We start from the raw sequence: 19,121 nt of genomic DNA, 5'->3' as shown, positions 1-19,121 counted from the left end.
GGGCAACGCTGCAAATGGTCTGCAGTAGCAATGTCGGCTAAATACCGTTGTTATCAGTGGCCTGTTGCATCATAGTTAGCGAGCACCTCAAAAGGTATAGGCAAGACCTTGTTGTTGCCTCATTGTCTCTGTCCAAGATGTTTCAGATGACCAATGGCTCAGGGTTGGTCCTGCACTTTCAGATCACCAAAGACCCTGATGATACCAGGGATGTGACAATAATGGATTTGTGAAAAATCACAACCCGGAGAAGAAACGTATGTTTGTGCAAACTACTGATACGTTGTAGGTATAGGGCGGCTATAGGCAAGTGCAGCATCAGCAGCGAGTCTGAGCCCTGAGAGGTGCCCCCGGGCAAGACGTTATAGCCAAGCGAGTGGTCGGCGCAACAAGCGGACTGCAGCCACTCACATGAGTTCCAGGGTGCCTACTAATCGGCAGAGAATAGTTTATACTTTCTCAGGTCATTTAAAGGTATATTCAGTGATTTCACTTAATTCAAATATCACTTCTTTTTTTGTTTTGTTGTGATAATCCTCCCTACTACAGAGTGTGCTGGCCATATAAGGAGTTCCTCCCTGTCCCCAGTTAACCCCTGGGGGTCAAAAAACCTTAGGTTTCGTTTTTGACTCTCTATCCTGATTGGACGAAAGGCTGGCTCCCACAGCCAAAAACGAAACCTAAGGTTTTTTGAGTGAAATCACTGAATATACCTTTAAATTGAAATAAATGAATGTGTTAAATTAATTTGAAATAAACACATATAGGATCGAGTCAACATAGTCCGTATCTAGAAATATTGATATGCAACGTTTTTTTAGATCTTTAGCATTTATTTGAACGAGGGAATGAAAAAAAAAAAAGATTCCCAAGAGCTGAAGGGGCGAAAAAGAGACGAAATCAGAGCCATGTAGTAGTGGAGGTCTGGTATAGGAGAGGGCAATAAAAGGAAAAAGCACAGAGCAGTAGAACTGAGAAGAGGGGGGGGGGGGGGGAATGTGAGGAGTTGAGAATTATAGCTTCAATTTTCCGGGGAGGCGTGGGAGGGTGCAGGGAATGGTTGGATCAGCCACAGCACTTCTCCCAACGTCACGGAATTTATGTGCAACACAGCGGTTTACAACCAGCTAACAAACATCTCTGTCTCACACGATGTTCCATCTCTTACTCACTGTCTGTCTCACTTTCTTTTATCTCACTCATGCTTACTCACTCACTTTCTCTTTTACCTCTCTCTCCCTCTCCCTCTCTCCCTCTCTCTCTCTCTCTCTCTCTCTCTCTCTCTCTCTCTCTCTCTCTCTCTCTCTCTCTCTCTCTCTCTCAAGGAAGCAGCTTATTTGTTTTTCAGTTCTTCGTTTGGCAGTAAGGTTAGGCCTACTACATTTATTAAAGCGATGACCAAATGCTATTTTCTTGCCTTTGGGAATAACAAAACATTGTCTTGCCTTTGAGGTATACTAGGCTATATAATAATAATAATAATAATAATAATAATAAAACTTTATTTATATAGCACCTTTCTAATTGCATTACAAAGTGCTTTACAACAGCAACAAACAGAAAATATACAGCAAAGACATTTCAATAGAGAACAAAAGCAGGAAAATATATATACTAAAATGTTAGATTGGCAGTGAAGGCTAATCTATAAAGTGGGTTTTTTAAAAGTGATTTAAAAGAGGACACTGATTCAGCACGCTTGATGTGTAAGGGCAGTGTGTTCCAGAGTTTTGGGGCTATAGGGAGCTGAAAGCCTGGTCACCTTTGGACTTTAGCCTGCAAATGTGGGGGTTGAGAAAGTCCTTGGATGAGGATCTCAGGGAGCGGGTTTGGGATATAGGGGGAAATTAGATCGGCGATGTATGGGTGGAGCGAGACCGGACCTGGCTTTGAATATGGTGAGAAGGAGTTTGAAATTGATTCTGAAGGAGATTGGGAGCCAGTGCAGGGACGTTAGAAGAAAAAGTGTTAGAGACTAAAATATATACGTATGTGACAGTATTTAGTCATATACCCTTAAGAGCATACATTTGTAACTTTCAGGCAAATTATTCCGACCGAAGGTTGCAGTTAACTATGAAAAGTTTTTGTCACGTCATATGTCACACTCGATTTTGTCATATGTCATATGTGCCATGTCATAATTGTGCCCAGGTCTCGTGACATCACTATGACATCATCAGGGATGATAGTAAAATCCTCATATAGGAAAGCCCCCATCAATATATGACATCATCATAGTGAATCTGGGATCATATAAGGCGACCTGCTGTCGCAATTAAGCCCATGGAGATCCCTGATGTCATCAGTATTAGTATAATGGATGTTAGTCAGAATCTGTTCTGACATTCCATATGTTGATCCCATCCGTCCTTCCTCTTCGATGTCTCCCTTTTGACTGATACCTGTCCATTGAAACTCTAGACAGGCCTGCCCGCCCCAAAGTTCTCAACAGGCCCGGAAATTAACCCATTCTGACCGGGCACCCATTTTGGTGTTAGCATCATGTTATGCTTTAGCTATTGAAAAATAGCAGATCTACAAGCTCATATCGCGCCACCGAGTGGCGCGATACGAGCTTGTAGGTCTGCTATTTTTGAAAAATCGAAGAGCGACTGACATTTCTAGAATCTGATCTCAGGTCAGAATGGGTTAATCAGACCAGTGTGTGTCCAGTGGAAACCTCGTATGAATCTGATCTCAGGTCAGAATGGGTTAAATGATAGAAAGGTAAGGTGAAGCTATATACATACAGCCGAGTTCTTGACAGACAACCATGTAGAATATGTTAGAAGATATATTGAGGTGTGAATGACAAGTCTGAGTGATAGTCAGATCGACTGTCTGACAGTTCAGACTGTCTCTGAGCAAGTATACTCTTTCTGTGTGAATAATATGTCAGTCTGTAGTTCTAGTCAGTAGTAGTTATATCAGTCTACAGGTACTGTATTGTACTGTACTGTACTGTACTGTACTGTATGGGGCTCAATTCAGACGTTGGTTCTATCGGTCTACTCCAAATAAAAGGGATGTAGAGGGATGTAATATGTTTTTGTTTTGACAGACATATCTGCCATGGGTGCTACACCAATGCATATAACCTATTCTGACCTGAGATCAGATTCATACGAGGTTCCCACTGGACACACACTGGTCTGATGAACCCATTCTGACCTGAGATCAGATTCTAAAAAAAATCAGTCGTTCTTCGATTTTTCAAAAATAGCAGACCTAAAAGCTCGTATCGCGCCACTCGGTGGCGCGCTATGAGCTTGTAGATCTGCTATTTTTCAATAGCTAAAGCATAACATGATGCCAACACCAAAATGGGTTTCCGGTCAGAATGGGTTAATCAGACTTGCTGATTGACAGCAGGATATTGCTGTCACGACCACATCAGGCACAGCCCATCCACAGTGAGGGTTTAGCTTCACAATGCTGACAGGATATTTCATTAGTGCCTACATGGAACTCAGAAAACACAGCACTAGCTAGTCATCAGACAAGTGTCTAAGTAAGTAAGTAAGTAAGTAGGTACCTTGGGAACAATGGTTCTCGGGCCATGTTTCCCATACTGCAGGTCAGTAGCCTGTGTCAGAATGTCAGAATGTAGTTCTGGGCCACCGCCTATCTGACCAACTCAACGCTGCATGGGCACCACACACACACAACACACACACACACACACATATGGGCAGTCGGATCAGCGGCTCTGGACAAACTGTGGATCCCATGCCGGGCATGCAGTGCACCCAGAGAAGCACACTAATAGGGCTGTATTTTGCGTGTCTTAAGTACCAGGTCTTATTCCCTAACTTGAGTAAACTAAAGACCTGGAGGCGTGATCAATGCTCTTTGGCCACTCAGGATAGCCAAATGGCATTGATCACGCCTCCAGGTCTTTAGTTTACTCAAGTTAGGTAATAAGACCTGGTACACGCAAAATACAGCCCTCTCCAAGATGATGTGCATATATACTGCTGATGGATTCCTCTGGACATTCCATATATGTTCACATGATGTATACACCCCTCCGAGTTCTGTTTTTGATGAGACACATCGATTGCCACAACATCATGTGACCCAGTCGTTTGGTCCCCAGCCAAGTCCTCCCCACCACCCCCCCCCCCCCCCCACCCCCCCCCCCCACGCCCACGCACGCACGCACGCACGCACACGCCGAGCCTCAACAGTCTACACCTCTGTGACCTGCTAATAATAACGTCACGTGTTGTTCTATTTCATTTGGACAACAGGGCACGAGAGAGGATTTGTATTCAGTTTGCTGGAGGGCATTGCGTGCATGTTCAAATCCCAAGCTAGGATTATGATCTAAAAAAATCAATCAATCCTCTTGTACCGGCATGAGTGAATCAGTGGCAATGACATGACATGACCCACTTGGATAAATCAAATCAAATCAAAGCTGCGATTGAAGCCATATAGGTCTATAGTGTGTGAGTGTGTGAGTGTGTGGGTGTGCGTGTGCGTGTGGGTGTGTGTGTGTGTGCTTGTGCACGTGCACGTGTGTGACTGTCTGTTTCTCTGTTGAAGGAGGCACTGTTTGGATCACAGGGAAATAGTACATGGACAATACTAAAATGATTACAGTATAGTGGCTGTACATTGACAAACAGAAAATCAATCATCAGAATAGGGAGAACTGCTTACTCCCTGCATCTATTGTTCTATATGGTGTGTGTGCGTGTGTGCGTGCGTGCGTGCGTGTCTTACCGGTGGCGTTGGTGAGGCGGAAGGTGACAGCCTTGTCCTGGATCTCACACACGTTTCTAACGGACACCTGGCAGGTGTAATCAGCAAAGTCCCTGGACCTCAGGTTCTTCAACTTCAACACTTTAGTCTCACCCTAGACAACACACACACACACACACGCATGCACGCACGCACACGCGCATTCACGCACGCACGCAAACAGACATCCTGGTTTTAAAGTACTGAAAGAAACACTTCAAAATCCGTAACATCATAGTTTATCATGGGATTTCCCTTCTTTTTTGCATTTCAATTTGCTGACGTGTTCAACACATCCAGATTCCTCCAGATGTATTCATAGCACTATAGAGATAGACAGAGCTATTATATGCGTGTGTGCATACCTCATACTGTACAGTATTCTGCATACAGCTACATTATTATTGTATGTATAGCATGTACATATACAGCGTGTTATCCTGTACCTGTGTGTAGAGCGGTTCATAGATGTCAACGCCGTTGTCCTTGCTCTGCTCGATGGGCGCGTTGCCACGTTTCCAGATGAAGCGTGCGGGCGGGTTGGAGTTGACAGTGCAGCGCAGGAACACCGTCTTCTCCTGGTAGTAACTCCCACGGACATCGCTGATGGTCTGGTGTACTGTCAGGACCGGTTTGTCCAGGTCTGTTACACACACACACACACACACACACACCCACAAGAGACCAGAGAGAGACAAAGACTGAACATGTTGGTGCTGAGGGAACAACTAAATGTATCCATTGAATCGACCCACGCACCATCACTGTACACTTTAACCCATTCTGACCTGAGATCAGATTCATACGAGGTTTCCACTGGACACACGCCGGTCTGACGAACCCATTCTGACCTGAGATCAGATTCTAAAAATGTTCGTTCTTCGATTTTTTTCAAAAATAGCAGACCTACAAGCTCGTATCGCGCCACTCGGTGGCGCGATATGAGTCCCGATCATAGACTGCAACGGTAGCCACGCCCCTCAAAACATACTCGACTTTATGGTATTTTTTTGGTATAAATGGGACCATGATTTCCAAAAAGAATATTATGACATGAGAAATGACTTTAAATATAGTGACTGGAAGCAGAAAGTATTCATGACCATGTTTATTAAGGTAATACAGTCTAGGTGAAGTTGGGCCCAAATATATGGACCTCTATGGAGCTATGGTTTTCTTTGGGCCCAATGACAGCGCCACAACAGGCCATTATATGAACTTTCAGGGAGTCAGGATTTCCTACTGGCTTCAGACACTATTGGCTTCACTGCCCCCCCTGGTATAGCCTCCAGCTAATTACAAATGATGGTCCACACTGCTCACCTTATGCTGATTTATGCTGACTCATGATTTTGGTGTGAATGTTTTTAGTACTGACTATTGATCATTCATTGTTCACCATGCATGGCCCCATTCTAATGTCAGTGCAAATTAACAGAAAAGCCAATCAAGGATTTGACGATCAGCTCACTGCCAAAGCATTAGTAAACTAGAAAGGTCGTAATTTTGCTGCAAACGCTTACATACGCTTTTGACTGTACCATGTACTGTTTTTGCATTTGATATTGTCTAATGAAATAATCAATCAATCAATCAAGTGTGCGGCCTTTTCTCTTCTTTACTTGTTTATTGCCTTAGGCCAGCACCTCACCAACACTGGTGTGCGCCCTTTCCTGCTTTGTCTAACTGCCCTAACAGGGCAACCACACTATTGCAAAATCTCTAAACAGAGCGAAAACCTCATTTTAAAAGTGTTGTAAAAGTAACAAGTAAGTTAACAAGCTCCTGCAAATTCTGACAATCTCGTCATCTTCACAACGTATCTGCACTGTATGAACTCCGCCCCACCCCCCCCCCCCCCCCCCCCTTCCGTCCCTCCAATCCCTCTACCCATCTGAACTCATGCTTAATATCTTAGCATGTTAGAAAGTGTGGGGGTGGGTGTGCATACTGTATATAATATATAATTATGCTTATATTATCCTCATCATGCACTGCTTGCACTGTACAGATTGTTCTTCTCATATACTTATTCAGGTCATTATGCTGGTTATACCATCTACTTACTATTTACTTACTATTTATCCTATTTATTTATTTATTTATTACTCTGTATACATTACTGTATACATACTGTCAATTGTTTCTGTATTCATTCTTTCATTACTGCATTACTGTACTGCACTTCTCATCGCTATGATTCACACAAACACACAAAGCTGGGCATATAGGCTGCTATACCCTCAAAAAAGTAAACCCACAGTGGAATTTTAAGCAACAATCTACGGAACATGGAGTAAAAGTTAATATCTTAACCAATTCTGACCGGGCACCCATTTTGGTGTTGGCATCATGTTATGCTTTAGCTATTGAAAAATAGAAGATCTACAAGCTCATATCGCGCCACCGAGTGGCGCGATACGAGCTTGTAGGTCTGCTATTTTTTTTAAATCGAAGACACTTTTAGAATCTGATCTCAGGTCAGTATGGGTTAACACAGTGAGTTACTCCATCATTTGGATGCTTATGGGGAATGGCCCATTCAGGGGAAGCTTCTCTTTTCTGCTCTGGACTTTACATCACAGTATCTGCAGCCTCAGCACTTTAATGGCTGTGAGGTTTGAGCTCCAGCTGGTCTCAGTATTCTGTTTGGCATCGACACGTGTGACCAGGGCGGCGGGCTTCACTTAGCCCCCTCTGGTGAACACTTAGCCCCCCCCCCCCCCCCTTAACCCATTCTGACCTGAGATCAGATTCATACGAGGTTTCCGCCGGACACACACTGGTCTGATGAACCCATTCTGACCTGAGATCAGATTCTAAAAAATGTCAGTCGTTCTTTGATTTTTTTCAAAAATAGCAGACCTACAAGCTCGTATCGCGCCACTCGGTGGCGCGATATGAGCTTGTAGATCTGCTATTTTTCAATAGCTAAAGCATAACATGATGCCGACACCAAAATGGGTGCCCGGTCAGAATGGGCTAAGACCTCCTCCCCACAAACCCTATTGACTGACTTCTGTGTAAACCAAACTTAATTCGACCCACGCTCTAAATAACCAGCCCCGAGTCACAATTTTCTGGAGCCGTCACTTCGCGTGACTGGCTGGCACACAAACAACACATTAACTAAAGTCTAAACTTCTGCTCATTTCACCAGCACAGGTGGCATAAAAATACATTCTCTGGCTGCCGTTTGAAACCAAATCTGCATTGTTTTGAAGAGGTTGGGTCAGGATCTAATGGCGAGTCACAGGGAAAATAAAGTGCCTCCCCAGGCAAAAACACCAGACAGACTAAAAGTTGTCCACTTACTTACTTTTCTCATTTTACCCAAAGCTGCAACCAATCTGCTATAACCCGATATACAATCTCTCCAAATTGAAAAATATTACACATTGAGATGCAATTGAAATAAGACTTTATACATTCCTTCATAATTGAACTCAATTCAGTCTAAAAGGTTGAGCTCCATTTAACTCACTGTGAACACTCTCATTTGAAGACAAAGATATCCCGTAGCTTGAAAACAAAAAGGCTCAGCATGAAACCAGACAACAGAATGTAGTTTGCCGGTGGTCTCCCACCGTGGCATGATGGGTACAGGCTGTGCTGGCAGCCTAAACCCCACAGCAGGCTTTCAAAACCTGGGCAGCCATCAAACACATAGCCTCCGCTGCCTTGGTGGTCCTGGGTGGATGAGTGTGTACAGTATGTGTTTGTGTTTGGGTCCATGTTTGTGAGTGGAAATGTGTGTATACAGTACTTACAGTGTGTGTGTGTGTGTGTGTGTGTGTGTGTGTGTGTGTGTGTGTGCGCGTGTAATACAATCAAGTGTAAAGTCGGCCAAATCCCCATTGTAATCAACAGTGTGGTCATTCTATATCCCCCTATATATAGAGACCTTCTATAGGCCATAATGAGAGAACTGCAGTGTTGAAAAGCACTTATACTTTTTGGCTTCATATCCGGAGCATTCTTGCCCCAACACACACACACCCCGTGTGTGTGTGTGTGCGTGTGTGTGTGTGTGTGTGTGTGTGTGTGTGTGTGTGTGTGTGTGTGTGTGTGTGTGTGTGTGTGTGTGTGTGTGTGTGTGTGTGTGTGTGTGTGTGTGTGTGTGTGTGTGTGTGTGAAATTAAACGATCATGAGATGTTGTCTGAATACTAATCAAATTAAAACAAGATGCTACCAGCTCAGCGAAGCCCTCTGCCTTTTGCAGCTTGCAAAACTGGGGCAAAATAAGTACGAGGAAAAGGTGACAAGATGCTAAAAACCATCTATTCATGTCCCACTTTACTGTAAGTTACTGTCAGTGACACTGATATGTTTTCATAATCCAGGCTCCCCAGGTGAGACTTACTTTACTCTATTTGGACAATTAAGTGAACAGAGACAACATGAAACTTTAATGACGGTTTTGATTTCCCCAAAGTGCTGCTTTGTGCACTGGATCAATTCCACAGCGAGGCCATTGTCTACTTTAAACTTCTTGTGGTTTCAGAGTTTCTCAAATCGCCGTCCTCTGAGAAATGAGACACTGACACGAAATCATTTTGTTGCTCTTTTAAGAATCCAATGCACAACAATGGTAAAGCACTACCTTGTAATGACTCAACGAGAATAATTTCACAGTTCAATTAAACAAGAACAATATCCTTTGTTTTACAATATCCTTTGAATGAAAAACGTGTCTCTGGATGTTTGCTTCAAGCTGAATGAAGCAAAATGTTACTTAATGTGTAGGGTCAGGCAAATGAGGCCTGCTCCAAAGAAGCAACACTCTTGTAAAATTGTTGACAGCATACATATTGAAATGTTATACAGCACACCACCAAATATGACACTCACAGCCTGAAAAGCTTGACTGGCAAACTTGAGTTAGAAAAAGTATGCTCCAACAGTGGGATTGAAAACAAAATAGCAAGTCTCAAAGTTCAGGTCAAAGACGAGGAAATACATTTCCACTCGTTCAAATACATAAGTGGAAATGTGTGAGTATTTTGTCCTGTTTGACCTGAAGTTTGAGACATTTTTCTCATTATTTTGGTCACCATTGATGTCGATTGTCGAGGCAAACACCTTGTGTCTCCATATTTCTCAGTTTTATTCTTTCGTTTTTTCGTAAAACTAATGCCCTACTTTGTCATACTACAGTGTCAAACTAAAGTACAAAAATAGATTATCTGGTACAAGCTCCACACGCTGTGCATATGTACATGAACACGCACGCACGCACACATAGTCAGATGTAGAAGTGACTAGCACCGCTTCTGACCTGAGATCAGATTCATACGAGGTTTCCACTGGACACACACTGGTCTGATTAACCCATTCAGATTCTAAAAATGTCAGTCGTTCTTCGATTATTCAAAAATAGCAGACCTACAAGCTCGTATCGCGCCACTCGGTGGCGCGATATGAGCTTGTAGATCTGCTATTTTTAAATAGCTAAAGCATGACATGATGCCGACACCAAAATGGGTGCCCGGTCAGAATTGGTTAAAAGACAACAATTATCACCTTTACGGCAGAGGTCACAGAGGTCACAGTTACATGATACATTTACAGTAATCTCTCAAGACAGATTCAGAGCTCTGCAGCTGAATGTAGATTTGTTGTCATTGGGAATGGAGACAACGGAGCACCGCCAGAAATGGAGGGCTAAAGAAGAGTGAACGGGCCGTCATGTGTGTGTGTGTGTGCGTGCGTGCGTGCGTGCGTGCATGCGTGCGTGCGTGCGTGCGTGCGTGCATGCGTGTGTTTATGTGTGTGTGTGTGTGTGTGTGTGTGCGTGTGTGTGTGCGTGCGTGCATGTCGTTCGTTTCGTTTTACTCCCTGAGGAAAACGCCTATAGGAGTCCAAATCCCTTTTGATTTCCAATAACATGACCTGGTCCTATACTCTCTCTGTGTGTGTGTGTGCGCGCACGCGCACGTGCGTGCGTGCGTGCTTGCGTGTGCATGTACGTGTGTATGCGTGTGTACGTGTGTGTGCGTGCTTGTGCGCATGTGCGTGTGTGTGTGTGCGTGTGAGTGTGTGCCACACTGACCTCCGGCTTCAGTTTGGTTTTACTCCCTGCGGAAAACCGCCTAGGAGTCCAAATCCCTTTTGATTTCCAATAACATGACCTGGTCCTATACTCTCTCACACACACACACACACACACACACACACACACACACACACACACACACACACACACACACACACACACGCAGTAGCCTATCTCTTGTTCCCGTATATAGCGTGAGGCAGCTATATAATATATACTCTCTCTCTGTGTGTGTGCGTGTGCGTGCGTGCTTGCGTGCGCGTGTGCGTGCGTTACCAATAAAACCTGCATGGACGAAAAACAACACCCGATGTTTGGAAATGACTTCAGCAAGCCTGTGTATATACGTCTGCATGCAGGGGCTTCTGTGTGGCAGGTCAGAATTATTGTTATTTTTGTCCTATAGATTGATACAGTATAGGTTTACCTGCACCCACTGAACTCAAACCATATTAGACTCCGAAGAATGGGACCTATAGCTATAGTGCAGCATAGTGCATCCCTGCGTGGCACTCTGCATCAAGGGTTGGACTGGCGTGAGTTACATAACAGTGTCATGTCCAGGGGGTGTACTGTACATCAAGCTGCCTCACGCTATATATATACGGGAACAAGAGATAGGCTCCTGCCCTATACTGTACATGGGCCTCATGGCTCGGCAAGACTTGCTTATCCCATTCTGACCTGAGATCAGATTCATACGAGGTTTCCACTGGACACACGCTGGTCTGACGAACCCATTCTGACCTGAGATCAGATTGTAGAAATTTCAGTCGCTCTTCGATTTTTCAAAAATAGCAGACCTACAAGCTCGTATCGCGCCACTCGGTGGCGCGATATGAGCTTGTAGATCTGCTATTTTTCAATAGCTAAAGCACGACATGATGCCAACACCAAAATGGGTGCCCGGTCAGAATGGGTTATTACCCACTGAACTAGATATCATGCATGTAATTCCTTCACATGCGAGAATATTGATTCACTGCCCTCCGTTACACGTTGCACACAAGAGCTCTTTTAAGCATGGTGTTTGTTTTTTTTACACATGAGGGTCACACAACACAACAAGCAGTACAACTGAGTATACATTGAACGGCTTGTTATTAGAAATTTACACAGATAACAGCTGCAAATCAGAATCGGCAAGCATGTACACAGTAAACATATACTGAGTTGTTTTGTCGTAAACCCAAATGATGTACTAAAAAAGAAAAAACACCCACGGTACAAAAAATGCAGAAAGAGAGAGAGAGAGAGAGAGAGAGAGAGAGAGAGAGAGAGAGAGAGAGAGAGAGAGAGAGAGAGAGAGAGAGAGAGAGAGAGAGAGAGAGAGAGAGGCAAGAAAGCAAGAGGCACACAGCATCTGGCTTGTTGTTTAGGCACACGGCATCTGGCTTGTTGTTTGATGGAGCTTTGCGTCTCCTCAATTATTCATCATTCTGCACACAGACGTAATGTTAAAGAGACCATAAAACATGCACAAGATACTCACATTTAGAAATAATGAGAAAACTGACTCTGTTTAAAATGCAAAGCTAAAAAGCTAAGATTGATTCAGGGCGACATTAGCCACTGGTGTTATTAAGACTAAAAAAATACGTTCTCTCTCTCTCTCTCTCTCTCTCTCCCTCCATCTCTCAAATTATAAAACAATGCAATAAAATAAACTCTCTCTGGTTGAATGGAGAAAGAGAGGGGGAGATTAAACAGGAACAATGAGTCAGTGACACAACTTTACAATAATTATTCATGTCCCTCCAATAACATCAGAAGGAACCCGCGGAGAGAGACATGGGGGGGAGGTGTGGAGAGACAGGGAGAGAGAGACAGAGAGAGAGAGACAGAGAGAGAGAGAGAGAGAGAATGAAGAGGAGGGGAAACCAGATCAAGCACAACCTTGGCATGCAGTATTCACACAGTGGCCATCTTGCTCGTACAAACGATTGAGGCCATTTATGCCATTCCATGACATGAATGTTTTTTATGTCCAATTGCGGCGTGACAACATATAACAGATGTGAGCCATTCTCCTGTGGGTTCAATCTCACATAGAGAGATACAGTACGATGGTTTAATCTTACTGGGAAATTGATAATGCCAGAACACCCAATGTATGAACAGTTTGCACTCGGTTACCGTCAGGCTGCTGAACCAGGCTAATATCAGTAAAGTTTCTCCACTGTGGGGGACTTATCGAGGGTAGCTACTGGGACGTATAAGTCGGGACTTGATCACTCCCGGCTGGGTCACCTGAGTGAGGGGTATGATGTTGCGAGACCCGAAACCCCGATGACCTTGGGATACATCACTGAGGATACGTCCCAGGTGTATCCATTTATGTATGTATTTTGTTATAGTTATTCTATTTATAGTGACTCATAGGAATAGACTAAGTGACAACCAGGAATAGTTTGGTGACCACCGGAGAGACGGGTGGCAGCCGGAAATTAGACGGCACCCGGGAGCAGTATGGGTTAGCGCCCCAGCCTGTGTCTTCCGTGAGGAAGAAGCCTAACAAACCCACGGTGAGGCCTTTAGGAGGGCCATGCAAGCCTCAAGCGGAGCCAGCGGCACCACCAAGGGCAAGGTGGAGCCTGCGGAACCGTTGCGGCTTGAGAATCCACCATTCCTGAATGAAGTGCCTGGTGCTGGGAGTCTGGTGCAACGCACAGGGCCTGACCTGGTGAGAGCAGGAGTGGACCTGGCGAGACGTAGGAGGGGCCCGGACAGGTGTCAACCCACAGAGCCTAGTCCTTCCATGTGCCAGAATGGTACCTCCCAGTCCCGGCAGAGTAGTTCAGGAGGAACGGATTGTGTGGCCCTGGTTTATCTTTATTGTACTGTTTAACCTGCTTATTTAATGTTAGATAGTTTTTCTCCCTATACTCTTCCCCTCCTCCTCTTCCTATTAATTAGTCTTCCTTTCTGCAAAACAACAATAACGATGGAGAATTACGCAAACAATTAATTGCGCTCACTCTACCTCTGCCCTCTCTCTTCTCACGGAAAACGATATGTTAGTTAGTTAGTTAGTTAGTTTCATTTATTGTCCACGTGTGGAAATTTTGATACAGGTGTAGGATGTTTACTGGGAGAGAGAGAGACATACAACGGTTGGATCTCTTTGGGAGTGAGATAAGATTGTTGGATGTTACTATAGGAGAGGAATGTTGGATCTTAAAGATATACAAGGGTTGCATCTTACTGGGAGAGATATACGACAAGCTGATACATATCCACTCTGCTTCAATGAGTGCAGAGGGAGAGATTAGGATTTAATACAAATATCACTGAAAACAATGGTGACCGTTTCTGGCCGAGGTTAAGTCATTGATTTTTTTCTTTTTTTTCCCCCATGTCATCTGCATGGGAATCATAGCTTCAAATTGACATATGTTCGGTTCAATTTGACCCAGTATCGGAGATATGGTTTATAGAGTATTATGTCTTGAATAAAACAGCAAGTTGAGAGAACAGGCTTGAAAGGTTCACTTAACTGTGGTCTCTAACATTACACCTAGCTAGATGTTTAAGCATAATATTTCATTTCAGCTCTGACATTTATTTCAGACATGCTCTAGCACAGTATATATAGGACAAGTCTGCCTGTGGTATTAACTCATTGTGGATAAAAAACTAAATGTCCTCCTCTCCTGAACAATTATAGTCTTACCGCCATGACTTGTCTCTGTATCAAAAAGATATATATGCATTTCTTTATGAACCTTGTGTACAAGCATGTTATAAGTATGGCTTTGTCAGCAAACATTCCGAGGAAAGAGATGTTAAATAATTATGCATGTGGCTGTATGAGGTCATACTCTTCTGTGGAAAAGGACTATTATAGAGCAGTTATTTACGGTTCCCAGGACAGTTTAGCCTCGCAGTGACTGCAGAGAGGCTATTAAGGGACAAGCAGGCATGCCCCACTCATCGCCTGGAGGCAATGAGTCGGATACTATAACACACACACACACACACACACACACACACACACACACACACACACACACACACACACACACACACAGAGAGAGAGTCTCGCCCTCCAGGCGAGACTCGGTCCCACTCGCTGCAGCCCCTGAGGGTCCTTTTGTGTGGTCTTTTTGTGTGGATGTAAGTGCCTTGGAAATGGGAAAGCATCCTTGCTCTCCAGCTGTACTGAGCTCTGTGTCACCGCATAACGCGTGACAATGCTAGTGCGATGTCACCACATGAGTTAATGCACGCGAAGCATGCAAAGACAGCTTTTAAATGGCAATGAATGTGATAAATGCATGCACACATATACCCACCCACGCGCGCACACATGCGGGCACGAACACTGTACGCACGCGCGCACGCACACACACACACACACACGCACACACACACACACACACACACACACACACACACACACACACACACACACACACACACACACACGTTTGCTATATGCTTATGGCAGTACATCGTTATCAATGATGACTCCATATCTCCTGAGGGTGGAAAGGGAGTTTAGAGCGCTTGGTGCGCTCATGCCACCTCATGTGGCTGCATGTGGACCATTTGCTGAGCCACACACTCGCTCAAGCATGAATACACGCACAAGCGCGCACACACACACACACACACACACACACACACACACACACACACACACACACACACACACACGAACACACACACACAGCCAGGTGACAGATGTGAAATAGCAATCCCATGGCGTGTTGTACTCTATATTTAATTAGTTATCTGGAAATAAGGGCAGAGTCCAGAGCAATAATTCCGCTCTAGCGAGTGCACGCACGCACGCACACACGCACATAATTAGTCAGTGTGACAGTTGTGGACAAATTGTGCTCTTGAGGACATAAACTGTAAGACATCCTGCTGACACACTGCAACCTCTGATGTTTCCTGGTCAGTGTGTGCGTGGATGTATGTGTGTGTGTGTGTGTGTGTGTGTGTGTGTGTGTGTGTGTGTGTTTGTGTGTGTGTGTGTGTGTGTGTGTGTGTGTGTGTGTGTGTGTGTGTGTGTGTGTGTGTGTGTGTGTGTGTGTGTGTGTGTGTGTGTGTATGTGTGTGTGTGTGTGTGTGTGTGTGTGTCTATGCGTGCACGTGTGTCTTTTCTAATGCTTGCCGGGGTTCTGAGTCCAACAAAGCGTTAGTACTGTGGTATCATCTAGTGATGTCTCTGGATCCGCAAAACGCAGCGACGAAACACACACACAGTGTGCAACAACCTTAAGAATTTAATCATAATATAAGAATATTACATCATGTAAAAGAATAGATAAATATGGATCATTGTATTTTTCCTTTCATCATTGTGATACTGATGAATAGGAACATAGTACACTGTGATAGTTCCACTGATGCAAGCCGGAACAATTGATCTTTGCAAAAACCAAACTTGCTCTGAAAATGCCTCCGGTCCAGTCTGACCATTTAGCATGGGCAGTGAACGCTTTCAAGGTTTTCAAATGGGCCCTGGTCCAGGAAAGGTTGGGAACAACATCCCTATAACACAATAAATGGCTGTTAATTATCAATTCCTTCAGGCGGTCAAATAAACAAGTCGTTCAGTCTGTAATGGGCCATTTCTTGTGACCTTTATCAGGCTTCATGGGGTCATAGGTCATAGTTCAGGGGGGCTGTCTGGTAATTATTGGTCATTATTGAGTTTGGGGTCAAACTCTGATGGCTTTTTTGTTTCAATCAATACCTATCCATAACTATATTCACGTGTGTACATTAATACAAAAGGCTCTTGTCCTCTCTCACTGAATATCTCTGTATTTGACCTCAGCTGTCAGTGAAGACTAAGCTGGATCCCAAATCAGTGTGGTGACAGAGGTGTCTTTGAGGGCTGGAGTTTGAATGTGCACACGTGCATTTATTCACCTGATGTACCAACATTAGCCAGTGGCACTGGGTATTGCAGGACAATTTTGGAAGGATCCCAAGGGTTCCCAAAAACAATTCTGTTGCTGTCAGACGGACAGACAGACAGACAGACAGACAGACAGACAGACAGACAGACAGACAGACAGACAGACAGACAGACAGACAGACAGACAGACAGACAGACAGACAGACAGACAGACAGACAGACAGACAGAGAGCACCATTCCAGTGGTATAGACCAGCTATACTGTAGTCAGATCAATTCAAGCTATACTGCGCCCAGTCCTTTGAATGTCTCTCTATATATGCACCACTGTGAAAACAGCCCACACAGTGAAGCACTTAGTTTGCAGGACGTATTGCTCAGTGTTTTACAGTGGACATATAAGCCTCGCGGTGCCTCTGGCTGCAATGGTTATTGCCTACGATCCAAACTGATGCTGTGGCTTCTCCCTTGCCACTGGAGTCTTAACTGTGGCTGCACTCTGAAAGTGCTGAGCTGGCATGCAACTCTTAAGGAAATGTAAAAGCGTGGGATTGTGCCCGCTGGATACCTATTTCACAGTTTTCTCTCTCCAGGTTTATTTCCTGGGATATTGGCCTCAGCTGTGTTTACTTATTCATCCGCTCATGTCTCTGCCAGGGGTTTAATCACTTTCTTTCTCAGATTTCAATGACCTGCTCAGAAGAACTGATGTGAAACTGAAGACCTGAAGGTGAAATATCACCTCTTTTTTTTTAGGTTTAAGTGTATACTGTCTTGGGAGAGTGTTATGCAATGTTGTGTCACGTAAAGAAAAAAAAAAAGGGTACAGTGTTTCTAGAATAAAACGTAAATATATGGTATACAACTATGTATGGATAATATATGGGTGGATTTAATGTTCCCAACCAACTGCAGTAAAACAAAAAAGGCTTTAAAGTGTCATTGAACATACTGTAGGACGGTGATGCAGTAGTTTAATGTGTGTGCTTTCATTCATTCATCCATCGCAAATTCACTTTCATTTCATGTCTGTGTGTTTGTCAGTGTCTGCTACCTCCACCTTCATCTTCCCACATTATTTCAAGTCCTTTCCTGCCAAAGTTCAATAAAGCTCAGCATCCATAGCTCTGTTGAGAAATGTAGTCTTATATGGTTGATAGTAACAACCAGTACCTGCCAACAGTTTGACTGTTTTACACGCGTAACCCGCATTTCAATCAACCCCCCTTCACTGCCGAGATTGTTGTATTACCTTTAGAGCATACGCTGAATTATTTGGGCTTTTAATCCAGCGAAAATCCAGCGAAAAAAGGTCCCTCGGTTTGTTGTGATCCGAGCGTATCATCCACCATCTTGGTGCACCCGGAAGACGCACACAAGACTCGTCTCCATGAGGCGTTGTACCCCATTCATTTGCATTGGCCTCAATTTCCCAGAAGCCCTAGCAGCCCACAGCATGTGACGATTTCCGGTTTCGTCATCAAAACGAAAGCATCTAGTCTCTATCTCCGCGACGAAGACGGAGTTTCTTTTTATGTATTACAATACGGCGGATTAAACACATAAAACAAAAGGCGGGTATATGTCGTATATAGCAACGACAGTAACCTGGAGTAATCCATTCCCGGCAGTAAAACTGATTGTTGTACTTTTTCTATTTTGTACTGTAGTGTCTATGGAGTTAACATTACTAATAGACACCCAGGTGTGGTTAAAAAAATTCAAATATGTCTTCCCCCTGTGTATTTTCTCTTCTCCCCTTTCTTCAACTCAACCAATCAAACACTGTACAAGTACTTATGTATATTTCGCCCACCGTCTGATATAATATGGAAAACAACCTCGGTTCGCTACGCCAGAACATCACACCTGCAGCCAGAAACCTAGGTGTCACCCGAGATTCCGACCTCTCCCTGGAGGGCCATGTAAAAAAAGGTCGTCCAGTCTTCATTCTACCGCCTTCGCAATATTGCTAAAAAATCAAAGCCTTCCTCTAACGCCCGACTTAACTAAAGATATCCATGCCTTCATCCTACTCATGCCTAGACTATTGCAATTCCCTTTACTCCATTCACCGGGCTACAATTGGTCTTAACAGGTGCAAGAAAGTTTGACTATATCACAAACTATCCTGGCCACCTTCCACTGGCAGCCCATCTCTTTTAGAGTCCATTCTGACCGGGCACCCATTTTTGGTGTTGGCATCATGTTACGCTTTAGCTATTGAAAAATAGCAGATCTACAAGCTCATATCGCGCCACCGAGTGGCGCGATACGAGCTTGTAGGTCTGCTATTTTTGAAAAATCGAAGACACTTTTAGAATCTGATCTCAGGTCAGAATGGGTTAATAATGTCCATGCACCTTCACTGTGGAATGCCCTGCCACTGGAGAAGATCACTGGCTTGCCGACTCTTTCTCACTTTCCACTGCTGT

At 44.1% G+C, this 19,121-nt stretch overlaps 1 protein-coding gene across 1 annotated transcript in view; it reads right to left on the bottom strand.

Annotated features, from left to right (window-relative positions):
* LOC310855263 (MAM domain-containing glycosylphosphatidylinositol anchor protein 1-like) overlaps window positions 1–19,121 on the bottom strand; it is a gene marked incomplete at its 5' end in the record, with an annotated part of 242,772 nt that overhangs the window by 87,100 nt on the left and 136,551 nt on the right. Inside the window, 2 exons of the mRNA XM_083760203.1 lie at window positions 4,735–4,867; window positions 5,199–5,395. Coding sequence (XP_083616329.1) covers window positions 4,735–4,867; window positions 5,199–5,395 — 330 coding nt within the window. The remainder of the gene's footprint in view (window positions 1–4,734; window positions 4,868–5,198; window positions 5,396–19,121) is intronic.

The sequence above is a fragment of the Protomyctophum parallelum genome, assembly GCF_964188405.1.
Source record: "Protomyctophum parallelum genome assembly, chromosome: 2".
Classification (NCBI taxonomy): Eukaryota; Metazoa; Chordata; class Actinopteri; order Myctophiformes; family Myctophidae; genus Protomyctophum; species Protomyctophum parallelum.
Note: the sequence above shows the minus strand (reverse complement) of the source record. Positions and strands in the feature narration are given on the sequence as shown.